Source organism: Pelophylax lessonae, assembly GCF_965119305.1.
Source record: "Pelophylax lessonae genome assembly, chromosome: 9".
Classification (NCBI taxonomy): domain Eukaryota; kingdom Metazoa; phylum Chordata; class Amphibia; order Anura; family Ranidae; genus Pelophylax; species Pelophylax lessonae.
Genome location: NC_138776.1, coordinates 70648686 through 70675385, shown reverse-complemented (window position 1 = coordinate 70675385; position 26700 = coordinate 70648686). Strand labels below are relative to the sequence as shown.

General features: G+C 44.4%; 1 protein-coding gene across 1 annotated transcript in view; it reads left to right on the top strand.

The window, feature by feature from the left end:
- The first annotated feature begins 12630 nt into the window (after positions 1-12630).
- The window catches only part of LOC309564547 (uncharacterized protein), a 70162-nt gene continuing 56092 nt past the window's right edge, over positions 12631-26700 (top strand). Inside the window, exons 1-2 of the mRNA XM_082269193.1 lie at positions 12631-12637; positions 21173-21282. Of these exons, the coding sequence (XP_082125319.1) occupies positions 21190-21282 (93 nt within the window). The 5' untranslated portion in view covers positions 12631-12637; positions 21173-21189. The remainder of the gene's footprint in view (positions 12638-21172; positions 21283-26700) is intronic.

The window sequence follows — 26700 nt, the reverse complement described above, 5'->3', positions numbered from 1 at the left end:
GTCATCACAGTTGATTGAGGTTATGTTTGCACAACAATAAACAAATCAACTGGATTGTTATTTTATTGGATGAATGTATTGTTATGTTTTCTTTTTTTATGTATACACAGTCAGGTCCATAAATATTGGGACAGTGTCACAGGTACTGGCAGGTATTGGCACAGGTATTAATTGCGACCATTATTAGTAAAAATAAATACAAATTCCACAAATATGTACCATATTTTGTAGACGCGAGAACTTTTTGTGCAAACCAATCCCAATCAATATATACGCTTATTGGGATTTTTTTTTTACCAAAAATATGTAGCAGAATATTGATCTAAATTGATGAAGACATTAGATTTTTTACATTTTTTTATTGGGTATGTTTTAGAGCAAAGCTAACTTTTTGTTGACTAAGCTTCTTTGGTATTAATAAGGAAGAGCTAGAAGAACATTTTGCAACTAATTAGGTTAAAGTGATTGAAGAGTCAAGTCTTTTTTTAAACATGTTCTACTTACCTGCAGTTGCTATCCATTGTCCATTTACACACAGAGCTGTGGCTTGGCCCCGTCGCCTCTCTCTCCTGATTGGCTAACTGACTTTGATTGATAGCAGTGGGAGCCAATGGAGGGAGAGTCACGGATGCAGGGCCGGTGCTTCCACTAGGCAAACTAGGCAGCCGCCTAGGGCACATTGCCACCTAGGGGCGCAGCCAGGTGTCGGCACTCTCTCTCCATCATGAATGATTATTGTGAGCTGAGGCGAGGGGCGGAGGTGAGAAGGGACAGCGGAAGATGCCAAGTGTCTTGGGCAGTGGTGGAACTACCAGGCCCTGGCTTTCCACCACTGTTGGAGGGGCCCCAAAAGGCAAGAAGGGAGCCCCCCAGAGTGCTGTGTGCATGATGATCCTCTATAGGTGGAACTGAGTGGCCTTAACCCCGGGCAGGAAGTGACTCTCTGCACTGAGCTGGTGGGCAGCCGTTTATTTCCCTGGGTCGGTATTAAGCAGGGAGCGGAGAAGAGCTGAACCTGAGCCAGAGCTCGGCACTGGAGGGTGGAATCTTTACTGGGGCAGAAGCGACGAGGCACCAGAATGGTCTGAGGAGGTTGGTGATGGACGTGCGGAGCTCTCTGACTGCTGCTTTTCCCTCCACCAGGAGCCACCGCGTTTAACAGGGGTTCGGGGTCACCAGGTGTGCCATGAGGAATTGGGGTCCCTGAGTGGGCCATGAGGGATTGGGGTCCCCAGGTGTGATACGGAGGAACATCAGGGTCCCCAAATGTGACATGGAAAAACATCAGGATCTGACATAGAGGTACATCGGGGTCAGTGGGTATGACAGCATGACATGGAGTAATATTGGGGTCCCAGAGTGTGACATGGAAAAACATCAAAGTCCCTGGGTGTGACATGGAGGGACATTAGGGTCCCCAGGTGTGAAATGGAGGAATATGGGGGTCACTGGGTATGACAGCATAACATGGAGGAACCATCAGATCAGGGTCACATAGAGGAGTTTTTAACCCCTTCCCTTTTTTTGAAGAGGAGGGGTGCAAGTAGCTGGTCTTGCCTAGGGCCCTAAAATAGTCTAGCACCGGCCCTGCACGGATGGCCGTGCACATCGCTGGAGGAAAATCAGGCTCATGTAAGTTGTAGGGGTGCTGGGGAGGCTGCTGCACACAGAAGGCTTTTTCTCCTAAAGCATAGAATGCAAAAAGATAAAAAAAAAAAATCTTCTGCCTTTACAACCACTTTAATTGGCGATAGGTTAGTAACATGATCTGGATCTGGATCTGAATCTTGATCTGAATCTGGAGAAATCTCTGTGCGTAAGGGACAAGGCCGAAACATCATTTTTGGGACCTACATGGACACTGCATTAATCACTTTCGCCCCGGAAGATTTTGCTGCTCAATGACTAGGCCACTTTTTTCAACTTGGCACTGCTCGACTTTAACTGACAATCGCGCGGTCATGCAATGCTGTACCCAAACGAAATTTACGTCCTTTTTTTCCCCACAAACAGAGCTTTCTTTTGGTGGCATTTGATCACCTCTGCGCTTTTTATTTTTGCGATATAAATTTAAAAAGTATGAAAATTTTGCGAAAAATTCACATTTTCTATTTTGACTGTTAAAAAATATTCAATATATTCAATTTTTGTCATATATTTAGGCAAAGAAATTCTCAATGAGCGTATTTTTTTCCACTTTAAGACCAGAAGATTTTACCCCCCTTCCTGACCAGGCCATATTTTGCGATTCGGCACTGCGTTACTTTAATGGACAATTGCGCGGTCGTGCGACGCTGTACCCAAATGAAATTTATGTCCTTTTTCCCCTCACAAATAGAGCTTTCTTTTGGTGGTATTTGATCACCTGTGGTTTTTTCATTTTTGAAAAAAAAAGAGCGACAATTTTGAAAAAGAAAATAAATATGTTTCACATTCTGCTATATAACATTCCCAAAAAAAAATTTAAAAATCAAATTTTTTTTAACATTTTAGGCCAATTTGTTTTCTGCTACATATTTTTGGTAAAAAAAAAAAAATCACAATAAGCGTATTTTGATTGGTTTGCGCAAAAGTTATCGCGTTTACTAACTACGGGAAAGATTAATGTCATTTTTATTGTTTTTTTTTTTTTTTTTTTTTTTTACTAGTAATGGCGTTTTTTTGCAGGACTGTGACATTGTGGTGGACAGATGACATTTTTGACACTTTTGGGGGGACCAGTGACATTACTACAGTAATCAGTGCTATAAATATGCACTGTTACTGTAATAATGACACTGGCAGGGAAGGGGTTAACACTGTTGGTGGTCAAGGGGTTAAATGTATGCCTCATGCTTACTGACGTGTGTGGGGGGAGGGGGTTCTGTGACAGAGACAGAGATCGCAGGTTCAGCTATGCTGAATCCTGTGATCTCTCCCTGTCTGTCACAGAGAAGATCCGCCTGCTTTGTTTACACAAGCGGGTGGATCTTCTCACACTTTCCCCGACAATCGGGAAAGAGACGGCGATCGCCACCTCTCCTCCTCTGGTCCGAGTCCCGCTGTGTCTAAACTGTGTCGGCGCGCGCGTGCCACCGAGACAACTAGGAGCCCAGCGACGTAGGTCTATGTCGCTGGACCCAGGGGAGCCGCTGTGCAGCAGTAGCAGCGCAGTGAGCGGTCGGCAAGTGGTTAAAAACGGGCATGATTCTGTGATGGACATCACCGCATGGGCTCAGGAATACTTTCGAAAATCCCTTTTTTTTCAAAAGTCTGTGAACACAGTTCACTGTGCCATCCAAATATGCAAGGTAAAGTGATATCATGCAAAGAAGAAGCCATATCTGAACGTGATCCAGAAACACCACCATCTTCTCTGGGACAAAGCTCATTTAAAATGGTCTGTTGCAAAATAGAAAACTGCTCGGTGGTCAGACAAATCAAAATGTGACATTCTTTTGGGCAACCATTGGCGCTGTGTCCTCTGGACTAAAGAGGAGAAGACCTTCTGAGAGCTAATGTCACACTCTGCGGAGCTCAGTGAGGAGAACTTGGAGAGTTAATTGGGGGGAAGGGCGCCCCCCTTTACACAGCACACAGGAACAGATCTGAGGCTGTCAATCTGCTGGAGGTCCCTCCCCGGTCACCATTTTTCTCTTGGTGTCAGGAAAACTTCTCAGAAGTGATTCATGCTATCAGAGGAACGAAGCAGCTGACAGAAATAACACTTAGTGCTCTTACACAGCTACATAGTTAGTTTGGTCGAAAAAAGACACAAGTCCATCCAGTTCAACCAATAATTGTCTTAATTGAGACAAGTACACACAACAGAGGGATGTGCTTTGTTCATATTTCATGTCTGAGTATTACAATCACTTTAAGGCTAGGTTCCCATCTATGCATGTTGGGAATGTGCACAACATTGCGTGCTTTCTCAACACACACAAGAATGTGTTGCTCTTCAGCAGATGCGTGGCAGTGGAATAATTGTTAATGGCACCCCTACACATCTGTCAACCATGCGGTTCAGTGTGATGCACGGTGATGTGTGAAAAAAGTAGGCAAACAGGACTGCGCTTGGTCGTACCTGTAGGTGTGAACCAAGCCTAGGGGTAGTGTTGGAAGGCAGCATGTTTTAGTATCCTATATTTATGGATTTGTACTTCCTGGTTGATAAAGCCATTGTGGCCTATGTTGGAAATCGTCTTCTTGGAATGCCAGTACAGCAAGTTTTTCCAGCAGGGTGTGTATAACAAGGAGTCACAAACAAGATTTCATCTCCTAATAGGATGTTCTCGCATAGGCCTCCTGATGTGATGTATGGGGGTAGAAGTGTCAGGGTGCCAGGAAACCAGACCACACGAAGGTGCAAGTAAAATAAAGCAGTTTATTAGAGCAACAACAATAAACGCAAGGCAAGAGTGAGGAGCAAAATCAGGAACAGCCGGGGTCAAGTCCAGACAGGGGCAGACTGGCAAATTTCGGCCCAGGGGGCAAGTACAAACCAGAGGCCATTGGTGCAGCGACTGGGCCAATCCCTCCCACTCTCCCAATCCCCCTCCTGATCCCGATTCCAAGCTGAAGCCCTGCTCCAGATTATCTCTACTTACCGACTGAATCTGGGTTCCCGACCTGGCCAGCAGGGGGAGGTTGGGGGAGCTGGGACAGCTCGGTTGGGGCTGGCCGGGGCAGAAGAGTCTCCAGTGGGGCATGGAGTGGGCCTCTGCTCAGACACAGTTTACACCATCCATGCTGGGGAGGGGGGGGGGGGTCTGCGCTCTGTCCTGGTCTTCATCCCGCACTCAGTAGGTCAGCAGCGGGGACTTTTTACTCCTCTTCACCAGGAATCATTTAGGCATGTCTGTGGCAGAAGAGGTGCAGCATTTTTACAGGGCATCAGAGCGACCCAGGGGGCAATTGGCCCCCTGCCCACTGGCCCAGTCCTCCCTTGAGTCCAGAGCGGGTAGTCATCCAAGACGGGATTGAGTTTAGAAGCGGTAGTCATACAAGACGGGATTGAGTTTAGAAGCGGTAGTCATCCAAGACGGTATTGAGTTTAGAAGCGGGTAGTCATCCAAGACGGTATTGAGTTTAGAAGCGGGTAGTCATCCAAGACGGTATTGAGTTTAGAAGCGGGTAGTCATCCAAGACGGTATTGAGTTTAGAAGCGGGTAGTCATCCAAGACGGGATTGAGTTTAGAAGCGGGTAGTCATCCAAGACGGGATTGAGTTTAGAAGCGTGTAGTCATCCAAGACGGGATTGAGTTTAGAAGCGGGTAGTCATCCAAGACGGGATTGAGTTTAGAAGCGGTAGTCATCCAAGACGGGATTGAGTTTAGAAGCGGGTAGTCATCCAAGACGGTATTGAGTTTAGAAGTGGGTAGTCATCCAAGACGGGATTGAGTTTAGAAGCGGTAGTCATCCAAGACGGGATTGAGTTTAGAAGCGGGTAGTCATCCAAGACGGGATTGAGTTTAGAAGCGGGTAGTCATCCAAGACGGGATTGAGTTTAGAAGCGGGTAGTCATCCAAGACGGGATTGAGTTTAGAAGCGGGTAGTCATCCAAGACGGTATTGAGTTTAGAAGTGGGTAGTCATCCAAGACGGGATTGAGTTTAGAAGCGGTAGTCATCCAAGACGGGATTGAGTTTAGAAGCGGTAGTCATCCAAGGCGGGATTGAGATTAGAAGCGAGTAGTCATCCAAGACAGGATCGAGTTTTAGAAGCGGGTAGTCATCTAAGCCGGGGTCGAGTCCAGAAGCAGGTAGTCTGCCGATGCCGGGTCGTCTGCCAATACAGTAGCAGGTCGTCTGCCGATGCGAAATCAAGAGCCAGGAAAGCCGTCAGCCAAGTCAGCCAAGTCAGGTCATACACGGAGGAACACGGAGAACAGACAACTGCTAGCAGTGATGCACCTTGGTGCACAAACACAACAGCAAAAAACTGCTAGCCAACAGGTGATACATATAGTCAGGTGTGCAACATCATCAATGAGCGACACTCAGGCAGCAGACGAGTGATGATGCAAACAGAGTTTATAAAAAGACAGCAGTCTGCACATGTCCAAGATGGCTGCCAACAGGAAGGCAAGGTAAGACCTTGACAAGAAGAGCATCAGCTCAGACCTCCTGGGAAGGTGCAAATTAAAATGACTGATTTCCTGAGTTACAGCAACATCAAAGGCCAACTGTTGCTGGAGTGCTGAAGTCAAGTCAAGAAGTTTGATGGTGATATAACAGTGCTAGTGGAGACCACAGCATGCTTCATGGAAAATGGATGGGGGGAAAATATACTTCCTGGTGATTAGGACGGACAGCCTCTTGTGGAGTTTCATTGGTCAGAGGACTATACAGGTGGGCAGAGGGTGTTTGTGTGGGCAGAGGGTGTTTGTGTGGGCAGAGGGTGTTTGTGTGGGTAGAGGGTGTTTGTGTGGGCAGAGGGTGTTTGTGTGGGCAGAGGGTGTTTGTGTGGGTAGAGGGTGTTTGTGTGGGCAGAGGGTGTTTGTGTGGGCAGAGGGTGTTTGTGTGGGTAGAGGGTGTTTGTGTGGGCAGAGGGTGTTTGTGTGGGCAGAGGGTGTTTGTGTGGGTAGAGGGTGTTTGTGTGGGCAGAGGGTGTTTGTGTGAGCAGAGGGTGTTTGTGTGAGCAGAGGGTGTTTGTGTGGGCAGAGGGTGTTTGTGTGGGCAGAGGGTGTTTGTGTGAGCAGAGGGTGTTTGTGTGGGCAGAGGGTGTTTGTGTGGGTAGAGGGTGTTTGTGTGGGCAGAGGGTGTTTGTGTGGGCAGAGGGTGTTTGTGTGAGCAGAGGGTGTTTGTGTGGGCAGAGGGTGTTTGTGTGGGCAGAGGGTGTTTGTGTGAGCAGAGGGTGTTTGTGTGGGCAGAGGGTGTTTGTGTGGGCAGAGGGTGTTTGTGTGGGGTATGTCTGAGGGCACTTTTAAGGATAATGGTCAACTAGCTCTCTCTCTTTTCTCCTGGAGCCCAGCCAACCTACAGAACACAGAGGATGGCCATGCATAAAGTATCATCTATGTTTGTGTTTTATATGCTCTGTAGTATTCTTTTAGTGTTTTATGTTAGCATTTCTACATTCTTTATAAATAAATGAGATCTTTGATAATTTAAGCATTCACGTTTATTTTTATAGCTAACATTGGTATTGTATCATTGCCATTAATATTATCAGAGCTTTGATAGACTAACTATAGGAATAGACAAGATAATACATATTTATAATAAATAGGGGAAATCAAAAACCACCTCGGATTTATTCAGGTAGGTTGGATTAAATGACAAATTTCTTGTACTGTTTTAGTGTGGTAGATAATTGTTGCATGACGCAAACGTTTTCAGCTCTTAGTATTTGGTGACAAAATAGTGACACCCAAAAAGCAACAATATTATCCCACAATCGCAGCATTGACAGCTAGAGTGAGTGGTTTGGTGATTGATTTGACTTGCTGTCTGAATGTGTTGTTGCCCCATATCAGTGCTGTCTTCTCTCTAAAGCTGGATACACACTATACAATTTTCTTTCAACTTTTTCCTTTAGATTTACCAAACCATATAATATGAGGTCAAACTTAGACACTTTCAATTTGTATGCAATCAGGCAGGCCCTTGCACTACATAGTTGAAGGTAAATCTAAAGAAAATCAAACAAAAGTTGTATAGTGTGTATCCAGCTTTAGTGCCGTTATGTGATCTAGGAATGGGATCCATAAAAAGGTACATTCATGGCACTGCTTAACCACTTGCCGACTGCCTAACGACTATTTTAGTCGGCGGTCAGCCCCTCACAGGCAAAGCGACGTAGGTCTACGTCGCTAGCCTGTGAGGCTCTAGGGAGCGAGCGCGCGCCGCCGGAGGCGTGCTCCCGCTCGCTCACGGACCCCCCCCTCGCGCGTGTGCCCGGCGGACCCGATGTCCGCCGGTCACTAGCGATTGTCCGTTACAGCGGGAGAAAGGCAGGCGGCTAGTGTAAACAAAGCTGTCTGTCATTCTCCCCTGTGTAAGAATGGTGATCATACGGTTTTGCTATGTAGAACCGTTGATCTCTGTTCTTACACTAGTAGCCACAGCCAATCACAGTTAGAAGCACGCCCCTAGGGACACACTTAACCCCTCCCTCTCAAAAAAAAGTTAACCCCTTCCCTGCCAGTGTCATTTTTACAGTAACAGTGCATATGTATAGCACTGATTACTGTAGTAATGTCACTGGTAACCCCAAAAGTGTCAAAAATGTCAGTCAAGGGTCCGATCTGTCCGCCCCAATGTCGCAGTCCCGCAAAAAAATCGAAGATCGCTGCCATTACTCGTTAAAAAAAACAACAAAAATTACAAAAATCTTTCCCTTAGTTAGTAAACGCGATAACTTTTGCGCAAACCAATCAAAATACGCTTTTTGCGATTTTTTTTTTTTTTTTTTTTTTTTTACCAAACATATGTAGCAGAAAACAAATTGGCCTAAAATGCTAAAAAATTTTGATTTTTACATTTTTTTGGGGGGAATTTCATATAAAAAATGTGAAAAATATTGTTATTTTTGCAAAATTTACGCTCTTTTTTTGTTTATAGCGCATGATCAAAAAATCGCACAGGTGATCAAATACCACCAAAAGAAAGCTCTGTTTGTGGGGAAAAAAAGAACGTCAAATTCGTTTAGGTACAGCGTCGCACGACCGCGCAATTGTCCGTTAAAGTCACGCAGTGCCGAATCGCAAAATAGGCCCTGGTCAGGAAGGGAGTAAAATCTCCCGGGGCTTAAGTGGTTAAAGGATATCAGTTGCAGGGGACTATTTTGGGGACTGTGACCATGTCATCATGAATGGTGACCCTTCGGATGTTCTTAACATAGATTGCTCCAGATGGAAGAAGAGTATTTTGCAGAGCTCAGTGATGTTTATTACATTGCAGTACAAGCCAGGCGTGTGTGTGCTTCCAGGTCCCAGCCTTTCCCTGGAATCCCACCATCAGCGTCAGGTTGGCCACGCATGGCGCAATATTCACTCAATTGCAATCACTTTCAAGCCAACAGGAATCACAATTACAATCGCAAATAATCACCAGAATCTCAGCAACCTACAAGTTTGACTGACCCCCCAAGAAGGTCCGGTTGGATGTTATAACATAACTTGGCTATACATTGACAGCTTATTGAAAGATTGAATTCAAAACAGGAAAAATGATTTAATTGATGGCTGTTGGATTTTTCTGCCATGTTCAACAGGCTGATTTTAACTCCAGCACCCATAAAAAAAAAAAAAAAAAAAAAACGGAATTGAACATTCAGCTGGTTTATCTAGTTGCTGTATGGGCAGCTTAAAGCCAAAATCCAGGATAAGCAAACGATTTTTTTTAAATACAAGAGGCGTGTATTCCTACTTACTTCAACCTTGGTGAGCTTTAAGTATTTCTTCCAAATCTGAGCAGTACTCCAGTGGGAAGTGTTACCTCTGTACAGCAGCATCCAGTAATAAAGACCGCTCACTGCTGCTCTCTCTCCTTGTGCACGGTGACTGGTCTTGTCTCCGCCCACTCCTGTAGTTTTCTGCAGACAGTCTGTAGTAGGTCCCTCCCACGGGTTCTAATCCCCACACAGGCTATGTACAGCACAGTGATGATGTCACTGCTACTTTTACATGGTAATATCTGGGTTTAAAAAATATTGGGTGCAAACAATGTAGATTTATATCCTTTGTGGTTATTGAGGAGTACATTTAAAGTACATGTGAATTCTCATCTTGTAAAACAACACATTCACTTTAAAATATAAATGAAAGGCAAACTGTTTGTGTATAGCTATAAAAAAAAAAAAATGATTAAACACACTTTTCCCCCATTTTTTTTATAAGTGCATAAGGAGTTTAGAGAAGTAGGGGAGGAGAAAGAGCATTACACTGGTCTTCCCAGTGAATAGCTGTGCAGGAGGGGGTGACTCAGGACAAGTCTGATCATTGGAGAAGAGAAGACTGAGTTCTCAGCACAGCTAGAAAACTTTCAAAACCAAAATTAAGCAGCGCTAGCATTTAGTGATAATATAGATCATGTGAATAAATTCAATTCATCAAATGTGAAATAAATATGAATAAATTTACGAATAAAAATGTCCTTAATCATGAACCAAATAAAGTGCTCAGGTGCTGAAATTTTATACAAAATTCATCAAATCAAACCACAATGTGAATAAATATGAATAAAACAGTCCTTAAACGTGATGCAAATAAGGTGCTCAGGTGCCAGAGGTTAAACAAGGTGCTTCAAAGTGATAGGTGACCCCTCTTGGTTCCCCACTCACCAAATGGCCAGAATTTTTAAGCCTTGAAATTATATTGCACATTAGCCCTCATTGCCAGGATCTTAAAGGTGTTTCTCCATATAGCCTTGAATCAGGATAGGTAGGAATCCATTTCCGTGTCCACCATTAAAATAAATAAAGGCCATACATAGTGAAGTATGTTTATACTATTTATTATGCTTCATAAGCCGAAAACATACTTACAAACAAAATTAGCAAGAGCGCATATACAAGATGCCTCGTGTAGGCAGCGCTTGGCGTGCGTTCCACGACCAGGAAGTGCCTGACCGGAAATGACGTTCCGTCTTGTCCGTAACCGGAAATTACGTCAACGCGTTTCACCGTCCTCCACGGCGTTTTCAAAGATCTTTGAAAGGTCTTTGAAGGTCTTTGAAAACGCCATGGAGGACAGTGAAACGCGTTGACGTAATTTCCTGTTACGGACGAGACGGAACGTCACTTCCGGTCAGGCACTTCCTGGTCGTGGAACGCACGCCAAGCGCTGCCTACACGAGGCATCTTGTATATGCGCTCTTGCTAATTTTGTTTGTAAGTATGTTTTCGGCTTATGAAGCGTAATAAATAGTATAAACATACTTCACTATGTATGGCCTTTATTTATTTTAATGGTGGACACGGAAATGGATTCCTACCTATCCTGATTCAAGGCTATATGGAGAAACACCTTTAAGATCCTGGCAATGAGGGCTAATGTGCAATATAATTTCAAGGCTTAAAAATTCTGGCCATTTGGTGAGTGGGGAACCGAGAGGGGTCACCTATCACTTTGAAGCACCTTGTTTAACCTCTGGCACCTGAGCACCTTATTTGGATCACGTTTAAGGACTGTTTTATTCATATTTATTCACATTGTGGTTTGATTTGATGAATTTTGTATAAAATTTCAGCACCTGAGCACTTTATTTGGTTCATGATTAAGGACATTTTTATTCGTAAATTTATTCATATTTATTTCACATTTGATGAATTGAATTTATTCACATGATCTATATTATCACTAAATGCTAGCGCTGCTTAATTTTGGTTTTGAATATTTCCTAAGATTTGCTTAGTGTAGCAGCTGCTGCATACTAATTTGCACTTTATAATAATTTAATAATTTACACTATTCACTTATTTTATTGACTCACATATTTCGGTTGATCTACCAAGCGCGGGTATTAATTTAGTTTTTTCACAGCTAGAAAACTGGCCACGCTGTGCTCTCATGCCTAGTGTGCTCAGTTTTTGATGCCTGTGCCAAGCAGCCAACCTCCTGTGGCAGGGCAGCCGCTCAGCATGGGACCTGAAAGCAAGCCATAACATCTGCCATGTCCAATATTCATATTTCACTGAACTTTTTCCAGCCTCTCTAATTGAATTGAGTATTTTAAAAAGATGGAATAAAATTATTTGTTGCATTGCTTTTTCTGGTAATCGGCAGACGTGGCCAGACAGCATCATAGGGGATGTCCTCCATCTACAGAGTTCCCTGGTCCTTTTCTCTGTCATTATCTCTCTTCTCCTATTCCAGGCAATTTTTATCTGAGCTGACACTGTAGAGGGGAATTTACTGGATCAGCTGTGCATGACAACCAATCAACTTCTAGCTTTCATTTTCAAGGCTAAAGCCCCGTACACACGTAGCGATTGTCGGCCGTAAATATTCGGCTTGTTAGTATGATGCTTCTGACAACCGACTGCGACTTTTCGGCCGCACAGAATCTGTTGTGCAGGCATTAAAATTTTTGTTGGCCAACACCAGAACGGCCGACTGTTCCTCAGTCAGTACAGAATTCGGCCAACAATCAGCAGATGAGCAAGACTGGGCATGCTCAGAAAAGAAAAAACACACAGAAAGTTAACCATCACATGACATCACTTCTGCAGTCGGCTGTTGTTGGCCGACAAAATTCATGTGCAGTCTTTTGCAGTTTTCAACCGACAGGACAGCCCTGGACAAAAGACGGCCGATCGTTCGGCCGACATTCGGGACCTGTGTACGGGGCTTTAGTTGAACAAGCTGAGGCTAACATCTGATTGGTTCCTATACACAGTTGTTCCAATTTCGGTAAATCCTCCCTGTGTAGGTGTTTGATGGATGTATTGCTGTCCTATCATTCCAATACCATCACTAGGACATCCCATAGCCTGCTATACCAGTTCCTCTAGCTGCACAGAACACATGGGGTTAATGTTTGCTCTATTTCCGCCTCTGGCATGCTGAGTGACGTCACGCGCTTTTGAACGCCGCACGATGATTGGTTGGGCGGGCAATGGATACATTGTAACACTGAGCACGTTCTGTCCTGTATCGGACGGAGGGAGGAGATCGGTGTGCGGGGACAGCAATCCCCCGGGGACATCGCAAGGTAAGGAGAGGGGATCGGGGTACCAGGGGACACTCCACCTCTATTGATGGATATGAGAAGGAAGATTGGATGTACCGGGGGTGGCACTAGGAGGCTCAGCGTGCCTCTACATTGTCCGATCACCCCAATAAACTACATTACAACAATTATAACATGTCTGATCACCCCTATAGATTGCATTGGAACTCTTATAGAATGTCTGATCACCCCTATAGATTGCCCTGTAACCCCTAAAGAATTCCCGATCACCCCTATAGATTGCCCTGTAACCCCTAAAGAATTCCCGATCACCCCTATAGATTGCCCTGTAACTCCTAAAGAATTCCTGATCACCCCTATAGATTGCCCTGTAACTCCTAAAGAATTCCTGATCACCTCTATAGATTGCCCTGTAACTCTTAATTCCTGATCACCTCTATAGATTGCCCTGTAACCCCTAAAGAATTCCTGATCACCCCTATAGATTGCCCTGTAACTCCTAAAGAATTCCTGATCACCTCTATAGATTGCCCTGTAACTCTTAATTCCTGATCACCTCTATAGATTGCCCTGTAACTCCTATAGAATGCCTGATCACCTCTATAGATTCCCCTGTAACTCTTAATTCCTGATCACCTCTATAGATTGCCCTGTAACTCTTAATTCCTGATCACCTCTATAGATTGCCCTGTAACCCCTAAAGAATTCCTGATCACCCCTATAGATTGCCCTGTAACTCCTAAAGAATTCCTGATCACCTCTATAGATTGCCCTGTAACTCCTGGAGAATGCCTGATCACCTCTATAGATTGCCCTGTAACCCCTAAAGAATTCCTGATCACCTCTATAGATTGCCCTGTAACTCCTAAAGAATGCCTGATCACCCTTATAGATTGCCCTGTAACTCCTAAAGAATGCCTGATCACCCCTATAGATTGCCCTGTAACTCCTAGAGAATGCCTGATCACCTCTATAGATTGCCCTGTAACTCCTAGAGAATGCCTGATCACCTCTATAGATTGCCCTGTAACTCCTAGAGAATGCCTGATCACCTCTATAGATTGCCCTGTAACCCCTAAAGAATTCCTGATCACCCCTATAGATTGCCCTGTAACTCCTAAAGAATTCCTCATCACCTCTATAGATTGCCCTGTAACTCCTAAAGAATGCCTGATCACCTCTATAGATTGCCCTGTAACTCCCTAAAATGCCTTTAGGTTGAGATGGGAGAACTTTTGAAAGTTTGTAAAAAGGTAATGTATCAAAATGACAAATGATCAAACCGCCGGGCTGCCCAGGTAAGAATTAAAATTTCAAAAAACATTTTTAAATGGTTGGGGTCCAGGGGTGATTTGCACATTATCAGGTTTTTCTTGTCCAGGATTTGTAGTGATGTTTTTTCAAAGTTCACTGCAAACTAGGAGCTGTCAAAGGAAACTCAATGTACAATATGATGTCCTTATTGGTGACCTTGCATAAGAGTATGATATAGGAGATCAGATTTGTATTGTGGTGTGGAAATAGAAGAGCGATAGATACATGAAAAGGAATGATAATGGGATGGGTAGGGATGATTTTGGCAGGGTTAGGGTCAGAAGGATAGGTTAGGAGGGGGAGGGGAGGGCATCCTGGGTGTTTTTCTGGTTTTTAAGTATTTGCTCAGAGAAAGAAGCATTCTTACATGGGTTGGCTGTGCAAAGTTGTATAGTAGAGCAGCAAAGCTTGTCCTCCTCTTGGATAGCATATGGTATATTTAATCTTTATTTTTTTATCTTCTACAGGATATGGGTGAGTTGTGTCTGTTGGCACATGCATACCCAGGGATAATAAGTGCAGGTACTCCCATCCTTCAGAAAAGTAACTAATCCCTTGTAACATGAAATGCATCAACGTTTGTTCCTTGCCTTGAGAGACTGTGATGTGCTTCTATTGATGGATTATTTCTAATAAACCTTTGGATTTTTCCATATATCAGAGTGCGGTCATCCATCTTCATTTCTGTGGTTTGCAAGCCAGTCCAGCACCTTTCCATGTTAATTTTTGGTGTCTAGAGTGCATGTGGACCAGCCAGGGCTCCGGAGTGCACACCCAGGTACAGAGGGGGGCTGCTGTGGAAGAGTAGCTAGATCTCACCTGAGATTGGCACAGAGAAGTGCCAGTTAAACAGTGAGGGCAGCAGCAGGAGTCTGGTGCGCCGATCTCCTCTGACATATGAAAGGGGCAAGGAAAGTTCTGTGCCTGAGCCTCCTGAAGAGGCACGCCGTCCCTTGTAAACACAGAAGCCGGCAGAGAAAGTAAGTACCGCAAAAAAGTTCTCGGGCTTATGTGCTTACAAGTGACAAATCGGTGAGCACATTGCCAATGCTGGAGGTGGTGGTATAAATTACTACCACGTTCCAGAGAAAAAAAAGCACTGCGCATAACAATCCTCACTTGGCTGAACAAGCAACTTTAGTCATAGGACATCTGTACATACTGGGTTTTTGGAAGTATAAGGGTTAACAAACATAAAAAGCACAATGGAGGTGCTTGTGGCTCTTCTTACTTAAGTTTATGTCCAGAGGGATTGAAGCCTGTTCCAACACGTCCTCCACTGCTGGTGCGCTATATATCCTTCTACCACACATGTAACCTTAGAGCAGGGCTGGACAAATCCCCGTAGTTCCTTAAAAATTACAGCTGGCGTTAATGTCAAAGTTTTCCCAAGCTGTTGGCAATAGTGGACTCCTTTTTAACAAAAAAAAAGTACTGCTGGGTACTAAATTGGACTCCTGACATCCAGCGGAGGGGTGCAGACTCTATAGGCAGCACCTACAAAGCCTAGGAGCAGCCGCGCTCCTGGCTGCCGGCTAAAGTGTTCAGTGCATGCGCTGCTCGGGCGAGGTTGGCATCAACCCTCTCCACCTCTGCTGGATATCCAGGGGCCTGATTGGATAGTGGTTGCCAGGATGACGTGTTTCAGGAGTTTGTGTGTTATAAGTTTTTTGCACATTTTCAATTTTTGGGCATGCATTCGGGGATCAACACCCTTTTTCTAAGATATGAACTTTCTTGTCCCCGTACTGGTTGTACCCTAGAAGAAGTGGGTTGACCCCTGAAAACTGGGAAATGTATCTGTTAAAGTATAACTAAAAGCAAACCTTTTGGGATTAGAACACTCAGGATTTATATATAGCGCAGACAGTTTACGCAGCTATGCATTAAGATAAAAAGCCTTTTGTGTGCAGAAGCTCCCCTCCCAACACTTACTTGAGGTCCCTCTGTCTGGCGATGTCCACGAGTGTCTCAGCCGTCTGAGATTCTCCCTCTTGATTGGCTGAGACACCGCAGCGGCGCCATTGGCTGCCGGTGCTGTCAATCAAAGTTGGCTAGCCATTCACAGGGGAGAGAGGGGATGGGGCCAAGTCGGACTCCGTGTCTGAATGGACACGGGAGCTGTGACTCAGCTCGAGTGCCCCCATAGCAAGCTGCTTTCTGTGGGGGCACTCAACAGGAGAGAGGGGCCAGAATCACAGATGAGGGACCCAAGAAGAGGAGGATCCAGACTGCTCTGTGCATAACCAACTGCATAGAGGAGGTAAGTATAACATTGTTTGTCATTTTTATAGGGAAAAAGACTTTACAATTGCGTTAAAGCATAGTTCCAGCCATTTCACTCACCTGTCCAACGGTCCAGCGATGTGGCCGCCCGAAGCCTCGATCCTCTCCCTCAGCACCGGCATCACTGCTGTGGGCACCCAGGTGTGACAGTTTGCGGCTTCACAGCCGGGTACCCACTGCGCATGCGCGAGTCGCGCTGCGCGTCTTGATTGGCCGGCAATCTTCTGGGACCTCTGACATGTCCCAGAAGATTGCAGGGAGGGAGGGGGAGAGGGGAACTTCCGTTCAGGGCGCCGCGGCGCTCCGAGCGGAAGTTGGAGCGGGTACCTGTCAAAACTAGGTACCCGCTCCCCCACCCCCCCCCCAAAAAAAAATCACATGCCAAATGTGGCATGTCAGGGGGTTAGAATACCTAAAGCGGAAGTTCCATTTTTGGGTGGAACTCCGCTTTAAGGAGATTCACGCTCTCTAAGACTCGGTTCACACTGGGGCGGCACGACTCTGTACTACTTCGGGGGCGACTTGTGCATTCCCATGCACCACAACTTCGGAGCGACTTGCAAGGACTTCACATAATGGAAGTCTATGCAAGTCGCTCCGAGGTCGCCCTGAAGTAGTACAGGACCCTTTTTCTAAGTCGGTGTCGCTCCTATTAGAACGGGTCCTGTAGCAGTCAATGGACCGCGAGGAAGCTCGACTTGTCAGGTTGACAAGTCGTGCTGGTGTGAATGGAGTCTAATTGTCCTGTTTACTATTATCATTAAAAGTAAAAAAAAATATCAAATTAGCTGTCCCCACAAAAGTAATAGAGGGGAAATCCTCCAATGGGGACACTAGTTCTGGTGACCTGGAGGACCCCAAGAGAAGTGAAGGTAGAATTCTGCAAGGAGACCCAGATGGTGAAAAAAAATCTGACGGGTTATAACCCTTCATTGTTCCAACTAAAATCTTGCCTATACCCTTCTTAAAAAAACAAAAAAAAAAAACAAAAGTATTATAGACCCTACCTGTGTTTTTGACAATGAGGTATTAACTCTTCTGGTTGCACCGCTTATAGAACCAGGACACGCATAGACCAAAGAATTTTATCACAAGTACCCTTTCACATTTTTCTTTGTGAGTATGATGAGACCTTTGCTTTACAGTGCATAGAAAATGTGCCAGGAAAAGTAAGATAACGCACATACGCTCATAAAATAACACAAAGTACACCATAATAAGTTATCATTCCTAGTGATTGTAGGTTAACCAACCCTTGACATTAGGACTTAGCTGACAACATTCTTATCACTCGGGTTCTGCAGAAACAGTTATGTGACCGCATAAACCCTCATAACTCTTCTTCACAGTTCAGCATATGCACTATGGCATCCAACCAGCTAGTTGTCACAGCTGTTCCTACTGACTGACATTGGACAGATGGTAGTTGGTCAGACTGAATCCTGATCATTGTCTTATCACTTTAAACACTTGTTCACATTGTTTCTGTCTGGGCAGCTGTAACCGGTCCGCCAAGGCTTCTTTTTATTGCACTTTTGGGGCATTGAAGTTTGTGTTCTCTGCCCTGGAACTAGCATGGATCAAGGGAAGTAAAAAAAATATGGCGGCCTCCAGTACCGGGTGTGAGGCAAGTATGTCTCGTCCATGCACAGGTGCACCAGATTTTGCTCTCTCCAGTTTTAGTAAATCAACCCCACTGTGCAGACATTATTTCCAGTATTTATATCCCAAGCGGCAAGCCATCAGAATTTGGGGGTGCAGAGTAAATGATGGCAATATCGCTGTTTTCTAAAGAGCAAAAAAGAAAACCGAACCCCATCCTGTATCAGGAGGACTTTACTGGCATAGGTGTGAGACTATATCAAACATGTTGAAGTATCAAAAATTATTTTTATTTGAACACATTTAAAAATGTATCACATGATATCTAATTAAGCATCGATACATAATAAAAACCTATGACAATAATACAAAAAATATGACCTCAAGGGGCCAATTGTGACACTTTCCCCAGGTAGGGGTAGTATCTAGGAGAAAACCAGAATGGGGATGTCTGAGTAGAGAGAGCCTCCGTAGGTCAACGCGTTTTGCCGTAAGTGTAGATTTTTCAGGACCCAAAAAGGGAGGAGGAAATTCTATTCTGCCAAACACAATAACCATCAATTAGGTATATATAAAATAACCATATAAACAGTCATACTTTTTTTTAAAAATTTTTGTAGAAAGCAGACAAAATTGTCCCCAACTTGTTACTTCCAAAAACACTGATGGAATACACTGGGTCATCATCATATGCCTCCCGGGCTGACACAGGGACTATAGGAAAACACCACCCCACCCCCCAGCAAGGCCACATTGCTAAATTAATGTTGGTAGTTCATCATCTCATATCTGTCTGCTTTTATGAAGTTTGGCCCAATCCCAAGTATGTTTCTATTGAATAAGTGCTGAAAAAATCCTGTCATACAATCAGGTATAGGATCAACGCCTTATGCTGCTGAATGACTGTGGCAGAAAGCAAGCACACATTGTCGATGGGTATATGCAACTGTCTTGTTGTATAGGGCCGCCAACTAGAAGAAACATGCAGCCAAAGGGACAATTATGAACTAGTCATCTCCTAAATATTCCAAGAAGTTTATGCTCCTAAGCTGGATGTCAAAGTATCGGTACATACCAATGATGAGCACCACTTCCTGTGTTTTAGGTCTCCCAGGAAGGTAAGACGCTGAGACAGTGCTGGGGAGTCCTATTTATGTCCCCGCAAGGCCACACTTCATACCCAGCACTTCCACGTTCTGACGTCACAGCCTTGTGTGCGTTCTACCCGCCGCGCATGCGCGAATTGGCGGTGGAGCCCAAGCCTTGCTGTAGAACAGGAAAGATCTCTGCTCTTGCTCACTCTAGATGACATTCTACAGAAATCGCCTGAAAAACAGCAGAGGGAGGAAAAAAACCTACATATAGCAATGGACAGGAATAGTGTGGTATATTTCTGTCCGTGTAGAACACATGTGCCCGCCCCAGGAGACACCAACAGCCACAATTCATCAAAAAGCAGTGTTGTCGAAAAAACTGATGTGGGGACAAAAAACGATCACAAAAAAAATAAATACATTTCCAAACATAGACTATGTTATCAGCAGCTGACATAATTGCTTTCAATATTCACAGTGTAAAATATTCACTATAGCATTAAGGAGACTATATCAGCCAGTCTAGCCTTATAAAAAGGACATATACTAGTTAATTCATGCATGTATAGAAAAAATGGAATTTCACAATGTCCAACTGTTAATAAGAAAGAGGGAGGGCAAGGGGGGGAAGGAACACCCCTTGAATGAATGTTTGAGGGAGGGATAAGCGGGAAGATCGGGAGCAAGGACCAATCCTACCAGGGAGCAAAACAACCTACCCACTTTTATAAGTAGGGTTCGAAGCTCATGGCTTCATTTAGCCCTGGTGCTACAGTGGCCTGTAAATTGTAGAACTGTCCGGCTTCTCGTTGGAGGACTATTTTATCAAAATCTCCTCCCCTTGAATCTGGAATTATCCGTTCTAGAGCCGCAAAGTTAATGTCACTCTTGTCCCATTTATGTGTCAGTGATATGTCGTCCAATAGGGGTGAATAGTTTGTTGCTTTTCCCATAGTATATGTGGTCCTTGATCCTGCGCCATAAATTTCAATTGGCGTTTGGTCTATATAAAACGCTCCACAGTTGCAAAACCTAATATGATTCTTATGGTCTGGTAGTCAACATAGTAGGGAACCCGATGAAGTCTGCCATTTGGAAGATATAATGTTTGGTTTTTAAATATCCATGGGCAAAATTCACACGATCCCCATTACCAAGTGCCTCTAGTTTCCTGCTTGGGGATAGATTCCTGAGTGTCTCCAAAATGACTTTTTAGTTATTTTATCTTTCAATGATTTTGCCCTCTGATGCATAATTTCTGGATTATCCCTAATATATTTCTGGAGAATGGAGTCATTGGTCAAGATACCAGGGTTTTTGAAGAATTCTCTGGACATGAGTGTGTTGGCGATTGAATGTTGTGATTACTCGTACCGTCGCTGAGGGTATTTTTTTTTCAGCTTATGATACCTCCTCCCGAGTAGCTTTTTTAACTTTATTAAAGGCCTTTTTTAGGCATTTAGGAGAATAGCCTCGTTGTAGTAGCCTTTCGCATTAAGCTTCCAAAGAGTGTTGTGAAACGCGTTAACCGTGTCCATGTCTGTTCGATGCACCGTTGTCTTTTATGAATGGGAATAAACACTTCAAGTTCATTCACCTCTGAGTGCGGTCACTTTTTCTCTTTGGAAGCTTGATTACTGGATGGCGGATCCGACCAGCACCTGGGCATTTGTGCCTCACCTGAGCGGCTTTTCCGCTGTTGTTTGAACAGCCTTTCGCATTAGCTTGGGTAAAGAAATCATTCTCAGAGCATACGCGACGCAGTCTCAAGTATTGACTAAACGGTATACTTTTTTTAAATAAAGGCTTAGGGTGAAAACTCTGCACGTGAAGGAGGGTATTACCTGCTGTGGGTTTACGATGCATTGCATCACTCCATCCTGTTTCTTTTCTAATCTCAATATCTAGAAATGTGATATGGTCAGGGCTGTACTCCATGGTAAATTTTAGATTGAAATTCTTGTCCAATCTGGATCCGGGAATCGTTTAGATCCTCCAAGGATCCTGTCCAGAAAAAAATGACATCATCCATATATCTATACCATAGCGGTATACAGTCCCAGAACTTCACATGCATATCACCTGATAGTAGATATCGATTTCCCCCCCCCCCCCCCCCCCCCCAGGTGCAGGTTGGCATAAGTGGGTGCACATTGCCACCCCCTGTACCTGGAGGTAGTGGGAGTCTAAAGCGCTTTTTGTACCATTATGCTCCTGTGGAAGAAAACCATCTAATTGTTGTATATGCTTTTTCACCCAGAGCCAACAGAAGAAGAGATGGAGGTGTGTGAAGATATGGCGGTTGACCTAGAAGTGATCAATATGCGGAAACGTCAATGTATGGATGGAGTATTGGACCACCCGCTTAATGTACGTTATTTATTTCTATGTATTTGTGTGTGCTGAAAAGGATATCTCTATTCACCAGTAAATATTTTAGGCCTACATCTTTATTTTTATTAGTTGGGAAAGGCTAGAAACTTTTGGTGTGTGGGTTTTTTTTTTTTTTTTTGTGCATATTGGAAAGATTCCTCCACACCCGTGTGGTCACCAGGACAATCCAAAATCGCAAGAAGACTTCCAGCTTCAGAATCCCTTTAGGCCCCTTTCACACATGCAGTCCGTTTTTAGATCCGCCTGTCAGTTTTTCAGACGGATCTGAACGGCTGCCCCATGCATCTCTATGGGGCAGCGGATGTCAGCAGAGACATGTCCGCTGACATCCGATCCCATCCTGTCCGTCAAATCCGGATGGATGGAAACCCTATTTTCCATCCGTCTGGCGGATCAGATGAGAACGGACAGGCAGTCCGTTCTCATCTGATTTCTCCCATAGGGGACAGCAGGGATCTGACACCTCCGTCTCCGCACAGAGTGGAGACCGAGCTGTCATCCGCCTGCTCAGCGGGGATCGGTGGATCGATTTCCCCCCCCCCCCCCTCGCTGAGCAGAATGGCTCCGTCGACGGAACGGATTCGATATTATGTGTCCCAATGGAGCACAGTCTCCCTATAGGAGTAAATGGGATCATTTACCAAATGTGCAGAAGAAGCTGCCCCACCAGTAGTTTGGAGTGGTGACTTCCAGTTGGTTGCACAGTAATAGTGTTGTAGCATAAAAGTCTAAACCATTTTATAGTGCAAAGGTGTAAGGTAAATCGGGTGCAAGCCTTTCCATTGTAGGCTCAAATCATATTGTTATGGATCAGTGCCCAATTCATATTGTTATGGATCAGTGCCCAAAGCAGTCAATGAGTTACTAATTGTATCCAGTAAACACGACAACTGTCCTAAAGTCACTTTACTTCATTTTTGTTTAAAAAAATAAAAAGGGAATGGGTAGCTTCGACCCTGCCATACACACCTCAAAAAAATTAAAGGAACACTTTTTTTTTAATCAGCGTATAGTTTCAAGTCAAACTCCTGGGATATTGATCTGGTCAGTTAAGTAGCAGAGGGGGTTGTTAATCCGTTTCAGCTGCTTTTGGTGTTAATTTCTTTAACCAATCCACTAGAAGGGTAACAATGAGACAACCTCCAAAACAGAATGGTTTTACAGGTGCAGGCCACTAAATGTTTTTTTCCCTACTCTTCTCGTCTGACTGTTTTTCACCAGTTCTGTATCTGCTAGGGTCAGTGTCACTTCTGGTAGCATGAGGTGATACCTGGACCCTATAGAGGTTGCACAGGCATTCCAACTCCTCCAGGATGGCACATTAATATGTGCTATTGCCAGAAGGTTTGCTGTGTCTCCCACCACATACTCAAGAGCATGGAGGAGATTCCATGAGAAAGGCAGTTTCTCTAGGAAAGCTGGACAGGGCCATAGAAGGTCCTTTAATCAGCAGGACCTGTATCTGCTCCTTTGTGCAAGGAGAAACCGGATGAGCACAGCCAGAGCTCTACAAAATGACCTCCAGCAGGCCACTGGTGTTAATGTCTCTGACCAAACAATCAGAAACAGACTTCATGAGGGTGGCCTGAGGGCCCAACGTCCTCTAGTGGGCCCTGTGCTCACTGCTCGGCACCATGGAGCTCTATTGGCATTTGCCATTGAACACCAGAATTGGCAGGTCCCCCCCCCCCCCCCCCACTGGTGCCTTGTCCTTTTTGCAGATGAGAGCTGGTTCACCCTGAGCAAATGTGACCGATGTGAAAAGGGTCTGGCCATGGAGAACATTATTCTGCCTGTAACATCATTCAACATGACAGGTTTGGTGGTGGGTCAGTGATGGTCTGGGGAGGCATATCCATAGAGGGATGCACCAACCTCTTACAGGCTAGACAGTGGCACCCTAATTGCCATTGGGTATTGGGATGAAGTCTTTGGACCCATTGTCAGACCCTACGCTGGTGCATTTGGTTCGGAGTTTCTCCTGGTGCACGACAATGCCTGGCCTCATGTGGCAAGAGTATGCAGCCAGTTCCTGGAGGATGAAGGAATTGATACCATTGAACGGCCTCCATGCTTGCCTGACCTAAATCCAATAGAACACCTCTGGGTCATTATGTTTTGGTTCATCTGATACCAACAGGTTGCACCTCAGCCTGTTCAGGAGCTCAGTAATGCCCTGGTCCCGGTCTGGGAGGAAATGCCCCAGGACACCATCTGTCGTCCCAGGACACATCCGTCGTCTCAAAAGGAGCATGCCCCGACATTGTCAGGCATGCATACAAGCACGTGGGGGCCATACAAACTACTATTTTTGAGTTGCTGCAATGAAATTTCAGAAAAATAGACTAGCCTGGTGCATCCTTCTTTTTTTTTTTTTTTTTTTATTTGTCTTTAAATTTAGCCCCCTGGAGGTTGAAAATGTTTATTTCCATTGAACTATGTGGCATTCTTTCATTCCCAACACAATGCACAGTCCATACCATTATACAGTATCTCAAAAAAGTGAGTACACCCCTCACATTTTTGTAAATATTTTTTTTATATCTTTTTATGTGACAACACTGAAGAAATAACACTTTGCTACAATGTAAAGTAGTTTGTACAGTAGTGTAGTGTGTACAGCTTGTATAATAATGTAAATTTGCTGTACCCTCAATAAATTAACACACAGCCATTAATGTCTTTAAACCGCTGGTAACAAAAGTGAGTACACCCCTAAGTGAAAATATCCAAATTGGGCCCAATTAGCCACTTTCCCTCCCTGGTGTCATGTGACTCGTTAGTGTTACAAGGTCTTGGGTGTGATTGGGAAGCAGGTGTGTTAAATTTAGTGTTATCGCTCTCACTCTCTCATACTGGTCACTGGAAGTTCAACATGGCACCTCATGGCAAAACTCTCTGAGGATCTGAAAAGAATTGTTGCTCTACATAAAGATTGCCTAGGCTATAAGAAGATTGCCAAGACCCTGAAACTGAGCTGCAGCACGGTGGCCAAGACAATACAACAGTTTATCAGGTCAGGTTCCACTCAGAACAGCCTCGCCATGGTCAACCAAAGAAGTTGAGTGCATGTGCTCTGCATCATATCCAGTGGTTGTCTTTGGGAAATAGACATAGAAGTGTTGCCAGCATCATAGCAGAGGTTAAAGGGGTGGGGGGTTAGCCTGTCATGCTATCCAGCATGATGTTTTCCCCATTTGAGATCTGATGTGTTTTCAAAGTGTTCCTTTACATTTTTTGAGGTGTGTGTATATAGATAGCGCAACACTTTTTTTTTTTTTGCCCCCTTTTTTTTATGAGCTGAACTCCAATGATCTAAGACTTTCTATGTACACAAAAGGCATATTTCTCTCAAATATTGTTCACAAATCTGTCTAAATCTGTGTTAGTGAGCACTTCTCCTTTGCTGAGATCCATCCACCTCACAGGTGTGGCATATCAAGATGCCGATTAGATAGAATGATTATTGCACAGGTGTGCCTTTGGCTGACCACAATAAAAGGCCACTCTAAAATGTGCAGTTTTTATAACACCGCACAATGCCACAGATATTACAAGTTTTGAGGGAGCGTGCAATTGGCATGCTGACTGCAGGAATGTCCTCAGGAGCTGTTGCCCATGAATTGAATGTTCATATCTCCTACCATTAGCTGGCTCCAAAGGTGTTTCAGAGAATTTGGCAATACATCCAACCGGCCTCAAAACTGCTGACCACGTGTAACCACACCAGCCCAGGACCTCCACATCCAGCATCTTCACCTCCAAGATCATCTGAGACCAGCCACCCGGGCAGCTGCTGCAACAATTGGTTTGCATAACCAAAGAATTTCTGCACAAACTGTCAGAAACCGTCTCGGTGAAGCTCATCTGCATGCTCGTCGTCAGGGTCTCGACCTGACTGCAGTTAGTCGTCGTAACCGTCTTGAGTGGGCAAATTCAATGGCGTCTGGCACTTTGGAGAGGCGTTCTCTTCACGGATGATTCCCAGTTTTCACTGTTCAGGGCAGATGGCAGACAGCGTGAATGGCGTCGTGTGGGTGAGCAGTTTGCTGATGTCAACGTTGTGGATTGAGTGGCCCATGGTGGCGGTGGTGTTATGGTATGGGCAGGCGTATGTTATGTACAACAAACACACATGCATTTTGAATACACAGAAATACTGTGACGAGATCCTGAGGCCAATTGTTGTGCCATTCATCCACGACCATCACCTCATGTTGCAGCATAATAATGCACAGCCCCATGTTGCAAGGATCTGTACACCATTCCTGGAAGCTGAAAACCTCCCAGTTCTTGCATTGACAGCATACTCACCGGACATGTCACCCATGGAGTATGTTTGGGATGCTTTGGATCGGCGTATACGACAGCGTGTTTCAGGTCCTGCCAATATCCAGCAACTTTGCACAGCTATTGAAGAGGAGTGGACCAACATTCCACAGGCCATGATCAACAACCTGGTTAACTCTATGCGAAGGAGATGTGTTGCAAATGGCAGTCACACCAGATACTGACTGGTTTTTGGACCCCCCCAAATACAGTAAAACTGCACATTTTAGTTAGAGTGGCCTTTATTGTGCCCAGCCTGAGGCGCACCTGTGCAATAATCATGCTGTCTAATCAGCATCTTGATATGCCACACCTGTGAGGTGGATGGATTATCTCGGCAAAAGTTTTCACTAACACAGATTCAGACAGATGTGACCATGTTTGAGAGAAATAGGCCTTTTGTGTACATTGAAAAGTCTTAGATATTTGAGTTAGTTCAGCTCATAAAAAAAAAAAGGTGGCAAAAACAGCCACCCAATTTCAACTTTTTTTGAAGAAGGGAAAAAAAAAAAATGCCCCTGAGATATCAGTTTGCACTTTACAGTTTGTGCATTCAGAGATTCCTATGACTTGTCTGTCAGGCTCAAAGTTCATATCTTTAGTCGCCTTAACACATTTACACACCCTGGAATTCTGCTTTCCTTAGTGTGAAAATTTCAACCAAAGCGGCACACTTAAGGCGAGAACTTGTAAACGGCATGCCATCTGCCCAATATTTTATTTTTTTTCATCCAATGGTAGAACATTCTAATGCTTGTTTTTTACTTTGTTTTAGCTTTCGTGGGAAAGCCATGATTGTATATCTAATACTTTTATTTCACCGTATGTCTTACATCGTCTAAACAGAAAATGTTCAGCAGGTCCATATGTCCATAGAAGTGATCTGCACAACTGATGTTGCTCTAAAATCTTGCTGCTTGCTGTTATTCGAAAAACCACTGTGTACAAGTTTGTCATTTAACGCGTTTCATCCTACACAACTTTATTCATTACTGTGCAGATCACTTCTATGGACAATTACTCTCAGCTGTGCGACTGCGGATCGAGCAGCCACGAGCTCTACTA